At 40.1% G+C, this 17,676-nt stretch overlaps 1 protein-coding gene across 1 annotated transcript; it reads left to right on the forward strand.

Moving 5' to 3' along the window:
- The first annotated feature begins 14,926 nt into the window (after positions 1-14,926).
- On the forward strand, positions 14,927-17,183 carry LOC144713097 (mavicyanin-like). The gene is made up of 2 exons (XM_078587587.1): positions 14,927-15,448; positions 16,710-17,183. Exons 1-2 carry the CDS (start codon positions 15,238-15,240, stop codon positions 17,057-17,059), a joined length of 561 nt encoding a protein of 186 aa, XP_078443713.1. The 5' UTR covers positions 14,927-15,237; the 3' UTR covers positions 17,060-17,183.
- The last annotated feature ends 493 nt before the right edge of the window (positions 17,184-17,676 follow it).

Below are 17,676 nucleotides of genomic sequence, written 5' to 3' on the forward strand. Positions count from 1 at the left end.
TAATCTCGACCGTTATAACCGATGTGGGTGCACCAATTATAACCGTTGATCGGTGCACCTGTCTTTCCTGTTATAGCGGAGATTAGATCCTGACCGTTATAATAAAAGTAGGTGCACTGATCTTGACCGTTGAGTCGATCTCGTCTCCCTCTATCTACGATTTGATCCTAACACTCTAGATTTAATCCTGGCTCTCTATATTGAATCCTAAACTATCTTTGAACCTATATTAGATCCTAGCCACTAATTCTCTAAAGAGTATATTTATTTAATTACTAACTAATCTTGATTAGTCCCTATTCAGTAGGCCTCTGATTTGAGCGAGTTGGCGCACTTGGTGCTGACTCCTTAACAGACAATAGGTGAGGACAGAAAACATGACAAGCGAGGACGGGAAACGACGGACGCTGATTGTAGGATAAATGTTGTGGAACTTAAATAATTGACATAAAGTTATCAAAGTGTTATGACTAAAAATATGTCTTACACCCTAGAAAGCTAAATAAAAGAGTCAAAATGAGAAGGATCTCTTGCTTAAATGACTTATCTCACAAGCTCAATGTTCATGCTTGACTTGTGGTAGGACGCTTAGATAACCAAAATATGTAGAAAAAAGTATGATTTAAATTAAATGTTGATAAGTCATTAAAGGAATAATTACCTTGTTCATGTTTTCAGATGAAGAGACGTTTTCATTACTGGATGAGGTTTCCAAGGGTATCCAATAGTGTAACTCTCACTACAGCTCAATACTCTCCACATCTTGGCGCGATCTTTTGGGCATTACGACATTACTGCCCACTAAAAAGAGCCGCTCGACTGGTGTATTTGTTGCAGGCACAGAGAGGCACTCCATGGCCAACATTGCGAGATGTTGATAAGCTCGCACTCCAATAACCATCCACCATTTCAGAGTGATTTTATTCTCTCCAATGAGAGGCTCATTAATGTAGGCATCCGGCTCCTGTTTGGGTATTGCTTTTGGCTTGGATTTGATGCAATCTTTGGCCCCCTTCATTGTCTTCGCAATCGCATGAGTATGCTGGGGACTACCTTTTGACTCGTGCACTTCCACTGGAGTGGGATGGTCATCATGAGTAAGTGAACTATGGAGACAAGATTGCAGGTATGCAATGGAGTCATCAAGGCTTTGAGGCTAGATCATAGCTATCTTCGTTGACAGATCAAGGAACATTGCTGATGGCAGGCATTCATTGTGGCGTATGATAGTCTCATATTTGTCAAACTTAAGCTTCATGATCTTGCATCCATCCCGAATGGATTCCCTTTGTGAGCTTGGTAACTTCTCCAATACAGCAAAAATACCATTGTTGTCAAATTGATGTAAGACATCATTGAGGTGATTTGATATAGTCCTGATGATGACAAAAACCATAGCTGCGTTGACAACCTTTTAAGTATTTATGAAGTTAGTTGCATCAAGAAATACCGCGAATGTGTTGCAAAAATCCTCCAACATAGACCACTCGTAAAGTTCAATGCTATAATTATTCGCACTTGTCTAGATGAGTACAGGGGCCATTTGGTCAAGAATGTCTCCCTTATCTATGGCACCATGAAACATAATGTACATTGAGTTCCACCCTGTTGGGCAATCTTGCTTGACTTTCTTGTTTGGCATTGCAAGATGTAATATCTGGATGTAGTTTGCTCTCGTTTGAGGTGAATAAGATATAGCTTTTACGAGTTCACGAAGTCGGACCACTGCCTCGCCAAGGGAAGTTGTGATACATTGATATGATGTGTCAGTTGGATATCTGACTTCGTCACACACACACACTGCTCTATTTCCATTGGTGTTACGCAAGGGCTTTTTAGCCCCACTTGCACAATAAAGTTCAAGACGTGCCACACATGAAAAATGTTGATCAACAATGAATGTCGAATTAATAGGCTACAATCTTCTTGCCAGAAAGTGCATCATTGTCATGTTGTTTGCAGCGTTATTGATGGCGATAATAGAGACTTACATGTTAGTGAAAATTTAGACATTTATATTTTCCACATAAATATCTATGGTAATAAAAATGTTGTTCACACCTTTGACTGAAGGTTGAAATCTTCTAGGACCTCAGCAACAAGCCCGTTCATTGTCTTCCCATCATGCTTGTTTTCAATATGATGTAGGCCAAGGGTCTGCTAGTGAAGCTCTCATTCTGTGTCGATCCATTGGGCGGTTATGCCTACGAGGGCATAACTGTTTGAAGTAGTCCAAGAGTCCATTGTGAGGGACACATTGCGTACATCATTTAAACCTATTTGGAAGAGCTGCATTTAGTTGAGTGTACACTATATTGTCAGTCTTCTTAAGTGCCCATCGTCCATACATCTTTGTGTCGCCATGCCCGTTGGAATCCTATAGAGTCAACAATGACCGTGGCAATGCATTATAGATGATAAGTTGTAGAATTTCTTGCTTCTCCACCTCAAGAGTGACACCAGTGTAGTACTATTTTTTTGAGGAGAAGTTGGAAAACACTTCTGCAACAGAACGTTGCGAACTCACTACGCCTTTGATTTCATCATGTAGCTTGTGATGAACTGTTTAAAAATGTTGCCAAAAAGAATTTGTGCTCTCGTCTTTACTTCGATGAAAGTAGACTTTGTTTGTGGAGTTTGTACCACAGCACTGTTCACATATGAACTTCACATCATCCATTGGAGCGAAGTACTTGAAGATTTTAGTTTTAGGCGGCCTCCTCAAATTTTGTCTTCGCCCTTCAGGGAAATTCCTACTATCATTTACTACACAAACCGCCTGCTGATGTTGTTTAGATTTATTGTGATGGGGTGGCACATTGTCCGCTCTGGACTCCATAATCTTATTGGCTCTCCTCCATTCAACATACAAAACAGTTTTCTTAATAAAAGAGTAAGATATAACAGCCTTGTAAAATATTAAACCAGAAATATAAAAAATGATGTAACAACTAAACATCCAATGAGAACCGTGAGTAAAGAATGAGAAGACATGAATAAAATGAATAAGAATGTGCAGGTTGAGAGAAGAGTGGAAGGGAGAAATGGCATGGAGATGAATGATAAACATAAGAAAAGAATGAGAAGAGAGGAATAAGATGGTGAAGTGTTTTGAATCTGTGACATCCAAAATTTTTCTTTTTGAAGAAAATGATTTTCATGTTAAAGTGTAAAATTTTCAAAAAAAATCTAAACATTTAAAGCAAAACAAGCACCAAGACATATTCTCTTTGTCAGGCCGCACTTCAAACAGACTATAAGAAAACTTTTGTCCTTCAAAAGAGAATTCTCAATGCACAGCATTTGTCTCATCAGCAATTAGCTACACCAAAATTGATATATTGTAAATTAATTTTATAAAGCTTTGTGAACCTAGTTGCATACTTCGTGGCAGTTTATCTTTGAAGAATAAGGCAAACTGATGATATGAGCTGTTTAGCTGAATAATATAGAAGACTATTGAGCACTTCATGCTGAAGGAAATCCTTTTGGGAGTGGAACTCGAAGGGTGTTAATGGGCTGGTAAACCTAGTTTCAGATGTTAAACTGGGGGATCTGATGGCTTCATTGATTTTCTGGTACAATCTAAAGGCAAATACTCTCTGACGTGTAGCAACCAATTAAGGAGTAGCCCAAAGCAAAAATATAATTTCCCCATCCACACATATAACCAACCATCTGACTTGCAGATCCCTCGGAACCCTGTCAGACCCTTGACCTCTATTAATGGTGCAAGATATAGCTCCCACCAACAGAGCTCACTATTGCATGATTGAAAAAAAACCTCTTAGTCAACAAATCCTTTTGTCAGTTTCCTCATGATATTTGGAACACATCCTTCACAAAAAATAAAGAATGTGCAGTTTGAGATAAGAGTGGAAGGGAGAAATAAGATGAAAAAGAATGAGAATCATGAGAAAGAAATGAGAAGAGAGGAATGAGATGGAGAAAAATGCTACTTGAGAGAAGAGTGGAAGGGAGAAATAAGATGGAGAAGAATGAGAATCATGAGGAAGGAATGATAAGAGAGGAATAAGAAGTACACGAATGCGCAGCTAGAGAGAAGAGTGAAAGAGAGAAGACCAAACTTTGGATTTAAATGACAAGTGTTGATATTCCCAATTGAAGGTTCACATAGCTACTAAAATAAGGCTCAAAGTAAATACCTGAAAGTTTTATAACAATGCTTAGCTGAATGGGATCCTCCTCCAAATCCAAATGTGATAGCTTTGAGAAATTGTCAGAGCCTGCCACAGGTGAAGGAAGAAAGAAACAGAACAGGACGTGGTGAAAGAGAATCCAGGAGAAAAAAAGTAAATGAAAGAGAAGGATGAGAGGCTGATGGAAAGTGATACAAAAGAAAGAGAAGAAGGAAAGAGAAATAAGAGGAGAAGAATGTCATGAGTGAGAAGAAAGAAATGAGGAATGGCAGAGCGAGAAGAAAGAGAAGAAGGAAACAATGTGATAGAGAATAGCGATAAGAAAGAGGAGAAGAAATAGGGGTGATAGTTCACCTTGAATGGTAAGTTATCATGACACCTTGAATGGTAAGTTTAAGAAGGACATGTTTTGTCATCTATCCATCTGTCTTCTCTATCGCATGATGGCATGATGGATGAATAAGATGAATGTTGGAATGGTACTGATGACAGAGTTGTGATGAAATACGGATGAATGATGAAACAAACGATATGAAATGCTGTGTACGGATGACTGAATGGAAGTCCATTCAGTCTCCTTCAGTCTGTTTGATAATGTCATCTGTCATTTGTCCAACAACCCTACTCTAGGGGCTCACCCCTTTCCCAACAGGACAGTTTTGGGATAGAATGGCTTCAGACAGCCCAAAAATTGGGACGTGAAACAGGGAAAAAACCATCCCAAAACTGTCCAGCATTCTTATTCAAGATGATCGTGCGCTCTTAAGGATGAGACAGGCAATGATTAAACATAAACATGGCATTATAACGGCTATGATTGGATATTTTAATAAGTCTGTTGCTATATGATGTCCAATAAATATGAACCAATGTAATTTTTTTAGTGGAATAATAACAATCCTACCTACCATCTTGTGTTTCTTTCTCTTTTCCTTTTTCTCTCTCTAGTTCTTAATTTCTTGTTCTTGAGTTGTTTTAAAGATGGCTGTCATGGCTGTTAGAGGACAATTTCAGGGATCTTTTTTGTCATTGAAGCTTACTAACGATAATTCTGAGTCATGGAAGAGCTTGATTCTATCATTACTCAATGGGTTTGGTTTAATAGAATACAGGAAAGAAATATATCCACCAAGATGGAAATGCTTTTGAGAATCAAAATAAAAATGTATGGAGGAAGTTGGATTGACAAGTAATGGGATTCATTTATGCAACACTATCAGAGTTGATCTTTCCCTACACCAACAAAAAAGCCATTAAAAGAATCATGAGAGAAACTGGAAAATGCAGTATCAAGCAGGAATCAGTCCAGAATCATGGAGCTTCATATACTATTTCACACCACAAATAAATGTACCCATTTCAGGTCAGTTTCTGAATCCCTCAAATCAGATGGTCAAACAATCTGCAAAGCTTCCTTAATTTTTACTTTTCTATGAGGTCTTGGCACAGAATATGGGCAAGTATTAGTTAGCATTAATCCCAACAATATTTATGTTTACAATATTATGTTTACAAAATGTGAAGTTTGAGGCGATGATTACAAATCTTAAGGCTGATGATGCCTATCAGGAAACACTTTATTCTCCCCTTGGCAAACAATGTCTAAATTCAAGGCTCTCAAAATTATGAGACACAATGCAGAAATGGATATGAAAATAGAGGATACTAAAAAGTTATGGAGGACGAAGAAAGAATAACAGATGTTCAACCATGAAGCATAATTTTTTCTAAACTTGGATGTAGAGCTAGAGAGAGTCCTGAGATTTTCTAGGAGCAATCAATGGTGGGATCTGAAAAATCAATATAACTCTACCTCTTCAAAACTCTCTCGCCCTCAATTAATTTGATTCCTCTACACATGGATCATGGATCCAGATAGTGGTGCCACACACGATGTTACAGTAGAGCAGAGCACAATGAATCGACTGACAGGTTGTCAAGGGAATGATCCCCTACATCTAGTGTATGTCTCAGATTTGATATTATTATCTATTGGCTCATCCAAAAATTTTACTCATGGAAGAGCTACTTATTAAAAATATGTTTGTCATGTCCCCAAAAAAACCTAAAACTTGTCATCTATTCATAAGCTAACATTTGATAAGGATGTTTGTCAAATTTTACCTATCATATTGCCTTCTGAATGGCAGAAAAACAAATATAATTCTAAAATGGAGGAAAATTAGAGTCAGCCTATATTTCCTTGAAACACTATCATGCAAACCCAAAGCATCATAAGACATACAGCCCACTAAGCTTCGACATCCTCATTTCCAGATTATCACATGATAAATAAATATAGATTACATGTTTCTCATCTTAGAAAACATTTTATATGCGAATCCTTATGAGTTTAAAAGTTACATAAAACTTCATTTTTCTTCCAAAAATCACAGTTCAGATCAAACCCTTGAAATTATTCTTTTCGATCCATTAAGTCCAACCCCCATTATATCTCATTCAGTATTTTCTTACTAAGTGATATTTGTTCATGATTCCATAACATTTACTTGGTTTTAAATTATTGAAAGAAAAAAGAGATTTACTCTATGTATTTTATCAAATGTGTTGATAATCAATCAGATTGGGAGAAGAGTATCAACCTCTTAATGTTTTATATAAGACTAACAATAAAGTTCATTGAGATTCATGTCCTCATATTCCTGAACAGAATGTTACTGCAGGAAAAACATAAACATATTTTTAAAGTACTTTATCGCATCTTCATCAAGTTATACTGTCCAAAAAATTTGGGATAAAGCTATAGCGACATCAGGTTGTGTTATAAGTCATATGTGAAATCCTTCACTTCAACATATATCACACTGTGAAGTTTTCTTCAAGTCTTGATCTGACCATGGCTGGTTACAAACATTTGATTGTCTAGGTTATCTGTACTTATGATCTTATGCCTAGCATAAATTAGAAGGGGGGATTGAAAAATGTTTCTACTGGAGATAAAACTCAATTACTCAGAGTTATAGAAGCCTCCCTCTTCATTTGGGTGAAATTTATACTTCCAGGCATGTTATTTTCGATTTTCTTGTTTTCTCACAAAGTATACAAATCAATGTAATTCATGGTTTCCTAGGATCTTCAGTTGTCAACATATCACTGATCCATCTTCTGATGTGCATGCTTGGCAAGAAGATACTAGCTTAACACTTTTCAAACCCCTAATCAGTTAACTTTGGTTGAAAATTTAATTTCAACTGATGGAAGTTTATCTACTGCAATCAGTTGTAATGACAAAACATTATTCTCAAAACTTAGTTCAGGAAGAGTTAGACAATTTATCTTATGAGTACACTAGACGGATCACCAGAACCCAGCGTTGACTTTAAAACAAAACCTTTCACCAAAGTGTATACGCAAGAAGTTTTCAATCTTCCTAGGAATCCCAATTACCACGTGATCAGTTGTAAGTGGGTATATAAATCGAAATACCAAATCTCTTTAGCGGTTGAAATAAGCTCCGAGTGTCTGGCTTCATAGGTTCCTAAACTGATACATCATTGTTTGATCCTGATTTATCTTGACGATATTTTAATAATTTGTCCTAAAGACAGTGAAAAAAATGGGAAAATACTACGAAAGAGCATCAACTATGGATTTTGTCTAAAAAATAGGATGAACTTTCATGCTTGTCTAAGAAATAGCAAGAACGAATAAGAAGACGCCAAGTGGCGTCTTCTTTTTTTTTCCCCAGCGGTGGTCAAATGCTGACGTGGTAGCCACCGTGGCAGCCAGGTGGACTCCACGGTGGCATCCATGTCTCCGGCCGCCACCGACGCCGCCCGTCTCCGTCCCCCGCCGCCGCCCGTCTCCGTCTGCCGACGCCGCCCATCTCCGGCTGCCGCCGCTGCGCATCTCCGGCCGCCGCCGCTGCCTCCGACGCCGGCGCGCTTCGTCTCCGGCCGCCGGAGAAGAAGAAGAAGAAGAAGAAGAAGAAGAAGGAGAAGAAGGAGAAGGAGAAGAAGAAGAAGAAGAAGAAGAAGAAGAAGAGGAAGAAGAAGAAGAGGAAGAGGAAGAAGAAGAAGAAGAAGAAGAAGAAGAAGAAGAATAATAATAATAATAATAAGAGGAAGAAGGAGAAGAAGAAGAAGAAGAAGAAGAAGAAGAATAATAATAATAATAAGAGGAAGAAGGAGAAGAAGAAGAAGAAGAGGGGCGGCGGCGTCGACGGCCGGAGAGGGGTGGCGTCGGCGGCCGAAGACGGGCGGCGTCGGCAGCGGCCGGAGACGCGCGGCGGTGGCGGCCGGAGACGTGGATACCACTGTGGAGTCCACCTGGCTGCCACAGTGGCTACCGCGTCAGCAGTTGACCACCGCTGGGGGGAAAAAAAGAAGACGCCACGTGGCGTCTTCTCATTCGGTCTTGCTATTACTTAGACAAGCATGAAAGTTCATGCTATTTTATAGACAAAATCCATAGTTGATGCTCTTTCGTAGTATTTTCCCAAAAAAAAATACTTAGAGTTCAAGTAAATTTTGTATTTCACAGACTTTAGGAAAAATGATTAAAGATCTCACGCAAGCTCATTATTTCCAAGGAATTCAACTTTTTCCTCAGAATCTGGAATACCTTCTACCCCATTGAAAATACATTTCATCTGTTAGGAGTGATGACTAGAGGATTGCAAACCTTTGCCAACCCCTTGTTCATTACCTTCAAAATATACTACCATAGTACTAAGGGTTATGAATCTCAGTACAGAAGCATGGTGGGTGCTCCAAACATCACTCCAACAGGATGATTGGCAGGCGTGGATATGTTATTTTGTTATTTCAAAATAAACATCTTGCCCGGACTTCTTACTCATTGAAATTCACAATTATCTACAAATGTCTTCAGTACTGCCGATTGGGCTGGAGATCAACTTGCTAGAAGTTCTTCTGGGACATATCTTATATATGCTGAACAAAATATTGTGTCATGGAGTTCAGAAAACAACCTAAGATGTCCTTAGCAAATGCTGCTTCTTCAGTAATTTGGATCACGTCTCTTCTGAAGGAAATCCAAATTCCTTTCAAGCAATCAACCCATAATATGATGTGATAACATTGGGGAGAAGTATCTGGCGGTAAATCCAATCTTCCTATGAAGTATATGTTGGAATTCAATTTTTGATGTGGGCTACAACCGTTGGTTTTCTTAACGGTTGCAACCTTTGGCATTCAGCAGTTGCAAGCTCTTGATGGAGGGGCTTGCAACTGCCACCCTTTGGAATCCCTTGGGATCCTATTTAAGGGGTTTCGGGTCCCCTTGATCCCCCATCGAGAGAGTCCTCGAGGTGCCATCGTCCTAAGGAAGAAACTCGTCGGTGAAGGATCAAGAAGGACCCTCCACCCTCAAGAAGAAAAGAAGAAGGAGATTCAACAATGGAAGGTATGTTTTAAGTTATTGATCTATCAAGTGGTATCAGAGCATGATAGGTCGACAAAAATCGATCACTCTGAGTGATGATCTTCATCGTTTTGGATCTCCATAATCCGTTTCCGCATTGAGTTTTCGCAGCTTTCGTTTCGTTTTTTTTTGGGAAGACGAAGGCTATTATGGTTTATAATATATTAAATATACCCATTTTCGTAAAATGATGGTGGCTGGGTTGGTTAAGGTGTTTAAGGGAATGGTGGGTTGGGGGAGGTCGTGGGTTCAAGCCCCCCCCTCCTGCATCGATTTTTCTTCTTTTTTAAAAGGAACTGAAAATATAGCCCATTAAGAAAGGTCCATCCGAATTGGGCTTCATGAAAGGGCATAAGGTCATCTTCAAAACCATCCCAAAACAATTTTTTTTCTTTTCTTTGGAAATATATATGACATTTGTTTTAATGCTCATATTAGCCTTATAATAGTGGCCCACTAGAGTTTATATCGGCATAGAAAAGGTTGAATGCAACATTGAAATATTTCCAAAATAATATTTTGTTTAAATTCTTTTATGTTAAAATGACATCCTTGTTATTTTTTAAAGTCTTTTATTTTTTTTAATTCATGTAAATATATCCTAACCCAAAGGAGAGGAAATATTTGGCAGAATTTATTGCACACTAGGTCACTAAAATTTGAAATGGATCTAGTATTTTCGCATGCAATGTGTTGGCTATATCAACCTTAGTTATTTCTTAAAATACTAAGATAAAGAAATGATTTTGTTCATGCAAGCACTTATTGGCCCAAAGGAAAATGAGTCCTTGGCCGAATGTAAGCCATGTTCATGATAGAAAATTTAACGATCATTATGTGTAAATGATCAGGATAAGTCATCCCAAAGGAGATCTTACCAATGATTATTTATGATTGTTTGAATTTAACTATCTTACGAAGTAGATCGCTCGCAAGTTGATTATCATCAAAAGATGAAATTGATGTTGCATTTGATCGCTTGTTCCAAATTTCACTATTTGGTGTTGACATAAATTTTGATTACGTTCTTATGTGAGTTTATTTATTCTTTGTATTTAGGCTCAAAATCTTCTGATATTTGCACGAATTTGAATTCCATTCCTATGTTAAGTGGTGCAAACTTTAAGAAATGGAAGGAATTCTTATCATTGTACTTGGGTGCTTCAGATCTTGATTATGCCCTCCGGAACGCACGACCACCGGCCATAAAGGAATCTTCTTATCCTGAAGAAAAGAAGGCCCATGAAACATGGGAAAGGTCCAATAGGATGTGCTTAATGGTAATCAAGTGCACCATTCCTAAATCCCTAAGGGACACCTTAGCGGAAGAGGCAACAGATGCCAAAATTCTCATTCAAGAAATTGAGAAACGGTATCATAAAGAAGATATGGTTCTTGATGCAGTACCTGGCTGGCGTCGGGTTCTTGATGGTTGGGGCAATGCTCCCTCGACGCAGCGGATTCCCAGCTTGGTCGCGGCGTCGATGACGTTCAGGAACCTCCAAGAATTCCCAGAGTGATCTCGACGGAGACTCTTCTCAGCCCTGAAGGACAGCAACTTCTTGAAAATCTTTAACCCGTGCCGGAGTGATCTCGACGGCACGCTTCAGCACGATCCTCCCGGAGTGATCTCGATGGAAGAAACGTGGGCTCTACCCACGGAGTGATCTCGACGTGGGGTGGGGCTAGCCAAACTTGGAACTTTTGGAGGAATCCATTGTTTACATGGCTTTAAACTCTCTCCCACATCAATTCAGTCAATTCAAGGTGAGCTATAATTGTCAAAAGGATCCATGGTCCTTGAATGAGCTCATCTCGCATTGTGTGCAAGAGGAAGAAAGGCTGAAGTCAGAACAATGTGAAAGTGCTCATCTTACAGTTGCTTCTTCTGACAAATCTAAGGATAAGGGAAAAAGGAAGGGCAAACAAATTGCTGGCGTTCCACCTAAAAAGAAGCTGCATAAGGAGATGTGTTGCTTCTTCTGTAAGAAAGGTGGACACATGAAGAAAGACGGTGCCAAGCGCATAGAATGGTTCAAGAAGAAAGGTATTTTTCTTTCTTATGCTTGTTCGGAAGTTAACTTAGCTTCTGTACCAAGGTACACTTGGTGGGTAGATTCTGGAGCCACTACTCATGTGAGTGTATCCTTGCAGGGCTGCCTCAGCCATCGCAAACCGAATAACGGTGAAAAGTTCATCTATCAAGGTGACGGGAAAGCGAAGGAGGTTGAAGCCGTTGGAGTCTTTAAAGTCGTTTTTAAAACTGGTTATCATTTGCTTTTAAATCAGACCTTTGTTATGCCATCTTTTGGACGTAACTTAATATCCATTTCAGTATTGGACAAATCTGGTTACAATTGTTCATTTGGGGATGGAAAATTTGGTCTTTATAATGATTCTGTACTTCTAGGTACAGGAAATTTAGGAGCTTATGATAATTTGTATTTGGTTGACACTAAAGTCTCTTCGGAATATTCCTTTCAATTAAGTATGGTTGGTACAAAGCGAAAGTTGGGTGATGAGATTTCATCATTTTTGTGGCACAAAAGGTTAGGCCACATTTCTCAAAAGAGAATTGAAAGGCTTGTGTCAGATGGAATTCTTAATTACATAGATTTTAAGGATTTTGGCACCTGTGTCAAATGCATTAAGGGAAAAGGACAAATATTAGAAAATATGGTTCATATCGAGCTTCAGACGTCTTGGAATTGATTCATACTGATATTTGTGGTCCATTTCCTATACCCTCTTGGAATGGCCAACAGTATTTTATCACTTTCATTGATGATTATTCTCGATATGGTTACTTGTATCTCATTCATGAGAAATCTCAAGCCATTGACGTGTTCAAAAACTTTAAGGTTGAAGTTGAAAATCAACTCAACAAAAGGATTAAGGCCATTAGATCTGACCGTGGTGGAGAATATTACGGCAGAAATGATGGATCGGGAGAACAACGTCTAGGACCTTTCGCTAAATATTTGGAAGAGTGTGGGATAGTCCCTCAATACACGATGCCAGGATCTCCTAGCATGAATGGTGTTGCCGAGAGACAAAATCGTACACTCAAGGATATGGTAAGAAGCATGATGAGCCAGACTTCTTTACCTGAACCATTATGGGGTGAAGCGCTAAAGTCAGCAGTTTATTTGACTAATAGAGTACCAATAAAGGCAACAGAAAAAAACCCCTTATGAGCTTTGGACGGGCAAAAGACCTAGTCTAAGACATTTACGTGTTTGGGGTTGTCCTGCTGAGGCAAGACCTTATAAGCCTAATGAAAGGAAACTTGATTCTAGGACATTAAGCTGCCATTTCGTTGGATACTCCGAACAATCCAGGGGATACAAATTTTATGATCCTACAACTCGAACTATTTTTGAGACGGGGAATGCTATATTCTTTGAGGATGATGAGTTTGTGGGGGGAGATAAGGTTAGAACTATCGTCTTTGAAGAGGATTGTTTAACAATGCCTCCTATTGTTCACAACAATGCTCAAGATAAAGAAAAATCACTTGACATTGGTGAAACAATAGTTCAAGTACAAGATGATAATCAATAATCCTCCAACCCTGAAATTCAAACTCAACAACCTCAAGAATCAATACCATTAAGGAGATCCACTAGAGAGAAAAAGAGAGCTATTCCGGATGACTACTTTGTGTATCTTCAAGAGCATGAAGTAGACATGAGCATCGAGGAAGATGACCCAATCAACTTCCGTCAAGCCATGGAAAGCTCAGATTCTCAAAAGTGGATTGATGCCATGAAGGAAGAGATCAAATCCATGCATGATAATGGCGTTTGGGAACTTGTTGGAATTCAATTTTTGATGTGGGCTACAACCGTTGGTTTTCTTAACGGTTGCAACCTTTGGCATTCAGCAGTTGCAAGCTCTTGATGGAGGGGCTTGCAACTGCCACCCTTTGGAATCCCTTGGGATCCTATTTAAGGGGTTTCGGGTCCCCTTGATCCCCCATCGAGAGAGTCCTCGAGGTGCCATCGTCCTAAGGAAGAAACTCGTCGGTGAAGGATCAAGAAGGACCCTCCACCCTCAAGAAGAAAAGAAGAAGGAGATTCATCAATGGAAGGTATGTTTTAAGTTATTGATCTATCAGTATACTGAAATTAACTTTCATTTTACGAGAGAGCAAGTCGCTTCCAAGAATTTATCAGCTTCATTGGGAGTAATGACCAACTGGCAGATGCCTTAACAGAACCCCTCCCAAAGTTGAGATTTTTGAAGCTCAGGAGCAAGCTCAACGTCTCAAAGAGTTCTAAAAGAGTTCTACTTGGAGGTTCCACCATGTCAGACACAACATCAGCCAATAGGATCTAAGATAATATAGACTTATAATGAACACGTACCCGTATACATGATAAGCCGGATAAGGTGTAATTAATGTAGGATCAAGTATAGATGGCTAGGAAAAACGATATATGGGATGAGATAGACCGTTAAAATTAATCGAAGACAGGATGCAGTCATAAGTCCATTGCTATATATGTCCTATAAAATATAAATACGAACCAATGTAATATTTTTTTTGAGTTGGATAACAACGATCAAACCTTTTTCTCCTGTATCTTTCTCTTCTCCCTTTCCTCTCTCTACTTCTTCCTTTCTCTTCTCTTCTCTGTATGATAAACGAAAAGAGAAGCTGGGAGGCAGGGGAGATAGGGAGAAGATTGATCAGGGTTTTCATAAATCAGATGCGTGGTTGACGAACAGGTTGATTATCATATATAAGTAGACATTTCAAATACTGATATATCTATAAACACAGAGTTAGAAGACAAATCGATACAAAGATATTTTGGTGGATTGAGACACGAGAAAGAGCAAGAGAGAATGAAATTGAGAACGAGGAAGAAATTGGGCCAGAGTCTGAGAGAGATATAAATATAATATGAGAATGATATAGCAGGAGTAAGCGTAGAGAATTCGAACAGAATATAAGGAGAATATAAGGAGAATATGTAAGAACGAGAACAAGAACAAGAGAGAATATGAGAGAGAGACAGACACTCCTACCCACGTCTGCTTGATAAGAGAGAGAGAGAGAGAGAGAGAGAGAGAGAGAGAGAGAGAGAGAGAGAGAGAGAGAGAGAGAGAGAGAGAGAGAGAGAGAGAGGGAGAGGGAGAGAGAGAGAGAGGGAGAGGGAGAGAGAGAGCGAGCGAGAGGAGAGAGAGAGAGAGAGAGAGAGAGAGAGAGAGAGAGAGGGAGAGAGAGAGAGGGAGAGGGAGAGAGAGAGAGAGAGAGAGAGAGAGAGAGAGAGAGAGAGAGAGAGAGAGAGAGAGAGAGAGAGAGAGAGAGAGAGAGAGAGAGAGAGAGAGAGAGAGAGAGAGAGAGAGAGAGAGAGAGGGAGAGACAGAGAGACAGAGAGAGAGAGAGAGAGAGTCCTACCCACGTCCGCTTAGTAGGGAAAAAGTCAAACAAAATCGAATGACGAACCGCCGCGACTTGCACGATTGTTCTACCCCCACTTCCCCACTCATGCCACCACCTTCGTTTGATAAAAAAATAAGAACTCGCTGGTCAGCGGAAACCGCCACTGGAGATCTTCCATAAAACCCCCTTCGGGAGCACTCATCTCTCCTCCATTCCTTTTTCGACGACGAGCTTCCTGCTCAGCTCCTCTTCTTCGCGAGAGTTTCAGAAGCTGCCATGGCCACCACTCTGCAGAGAAGAAGCTCGCGCCGGGGCCGCCTCCTCCTCCTCTTCAATGTTCTTCAACTTCTCGCGCTCTCGACTGCCGCGGCGGCGCTCCACTTCCGCATCGGCGGCGAGAAAGGCTGGCACAAGCCATCCGGAAGCGACTCAGAGACCTACAACGAGTGGGCGCGTCGCAATAGGTTCCACATCGGCGACAACCTTTGTAAGTTCATCATATCATCATCATCGTCATCATGTTTATCTTTCCTGTCATCATCATCATCATCTTTATCTTTACAGTCATCATCATCATCATCATCATCTTTATCTTTACAGTCATCATCATCATCATCATCATCATCATCATCATCATCTTTATCTTTACCTTAATTATCATCATCGTCATCTTTATCTTTACAGTCATTATTACCAACATCATCATCTTTATCTTTACCGTCATTATCATCATCTTTATCTTTATCTTTATCTTTATCTTTACCTTCATTATCATCACTATCATTCTTTCTGTTACTATCATCATCATAATCGTCCTCATCTTGATCTTTACCTTCATCATCATTATCTTAGTCGTAATTATCATCTTTATCTTTATCTTTATCTTTACCTTTACCTTCATTATCATCACAATCATTCTTTCTGTTACTATCATCTTCATAATCGTCATCATCTTGACCTTTACCTTCATCATCATTATTATCATTATCTTAATCGGAATTATCATCAACATCATCTTTATCTTTACCTTCATTATCATCACAATCATTCTTTATATTCACCCATTATTAGCATCATCGTCATCTTCTTGATCTTTACCTTCATCATCATAGTCATCATTATCTTAATCGTAATTATCATCATCATCATCTTTATCTTTACCTTCATTATCATCACAATCATTCTTTATATTTACCCATTATCACCATCATCGTCATCTTCTTGATCTTTTCCTTCATCAGTCTCGTCTGGATCTTTACTGTTATCATCGTCACCATCATCAGCAGCAGCAGCGGCATCTTTATCTTTACCTTCATTATCTTCATTATCTTTATACTTACCATCATCGTCATTATCTTGATCTTTACCGTCATCATCTTCATTATACTCATCATCGTCCTCAGATTTACGTTCATTATCACATCATCATGACCGTGGGGACAGATTTCGGCACCATCATCCAAATAAGTTCGCAGAACTCTCCAACGCAACCACAACCTTCATGTTCATCATAATCTAGAGACCGCAGATTTCTTCACCACCACCATCATCATAATAATAATAATCTCGAACCCCAATCATCATCATCGAATTTCTCCCAGCTTCTTTATCATCATGATCATCGTCTTCGTCAGTAAATGATTCAGACTTACCGTATCATAAAACATGCACGGGTAGAGTTAACATCATAACCATCATCATAACCATGATCATGATCAGAATCATCATAAGAACCATGGGCGCTGCAGATTTCAAGTACCAGAACGATTCGGTGAGGGTGGTGGACTACAACAGCTACAGCCGGTGCAACACGAGCGGGGACGGGATGACGTTCGCGGACGGTAACACGACGTTCGTCCTCGACCGCCATGGCTTCTTCTTCTTCATCAGCGGCAATCCAGCCCACTGCGTCGCCGGCCAGAAGCTCGTCATCCGAGTCATGGCCCACGACTTGAGCCCCGCGCCGTCGCCCTTCTCCGCTGGCGGGGACGGGACGAACAGTCCGTCGTCTCAGCCGATGCACAGCGGTTCGTCCAAGCCTTGGATCGAGCTCTTCTTCCTGGCCATAGCGATCTCAGCTTCGGCGTTTCTCGTCTAGGATCTGCCTTTCATCCTGTCCGTCTTTCGATCTGATTTCCTCGTCGTCTGTTCATCCTATTATTTTCAATTTTTACGGGTTCTGATGTTGTATTAGGACTGTTGTTTTCACTCGAGAATCCAGATTTGCGTGCTCTAAGTTGGTTTATATGAGAGTTTGACGTAGGACGACTATGGGATGGACGATTTAGGGCGGATGACGAGGCTATGGGTAGGAATGGGTAAGGGATAAAACAATCCACAGAAATCACGGTCGATTCTCGGACTTAAAACCGATGAAATCTGGTGGTGCAGCTCCGACCCTTATCGAGGGCGGGAGTACTGTCTTCCCCCACCGCGACGATGCCTAAGCACCGAAATCAATACCTCGAATTCACGTCGCGAAGAAACACTCGAGAAAAGGAGAGAAGAAGAGAAATCCAGGTCTAATTCTGTGGCGGTGGAAACTTCCGAGAAAATACTGAGCGGAGAACACGCCGACACCACAGGGTTCAGGTATACCTTAGCACCGTAGTGCGTGTAGAGGCTGCAGGTAATTCTGCTCGTGGCGGCGCGGCGTGATACTGAACGGCGCTCGGGCGTTGTCCGGCCCTGGTTGGCGTTATGAAGCGGGACGCG

The sequence above is a fragment of the Wolffia australiana genome, chromosome 15, assembly GCF_029677425.1.
Source record: "Wolffia australiana isolate 7733 chromosome 15, ASM2967742v1".
Lineage (NCBI taxonomy): Eukaryota > Viridiplantae > Streptophyta > Magnoliopsida > Alismatales > Araceae > Wolffia > Wolffia australiana.

What these genes read in the sequence shown, in the direction of transcription:
- LOC144713097 (XM_078587587.1), top strand. Translation starts at nt 15,238, where the DNA reads ATGGCCACCACTCTGCAGAGAAGAAGCTCGCGCCGGGGCCGCCTCCTC. An exon ending in CCACATCGGCGACAACCTTT is followed by an intron (nt 15,449 to 16,709) that starts GTAAGTTCATCA and finishes TGGGCGCTGCAG; the next exon opens with ATTTCAAGTACCAGAACGAT.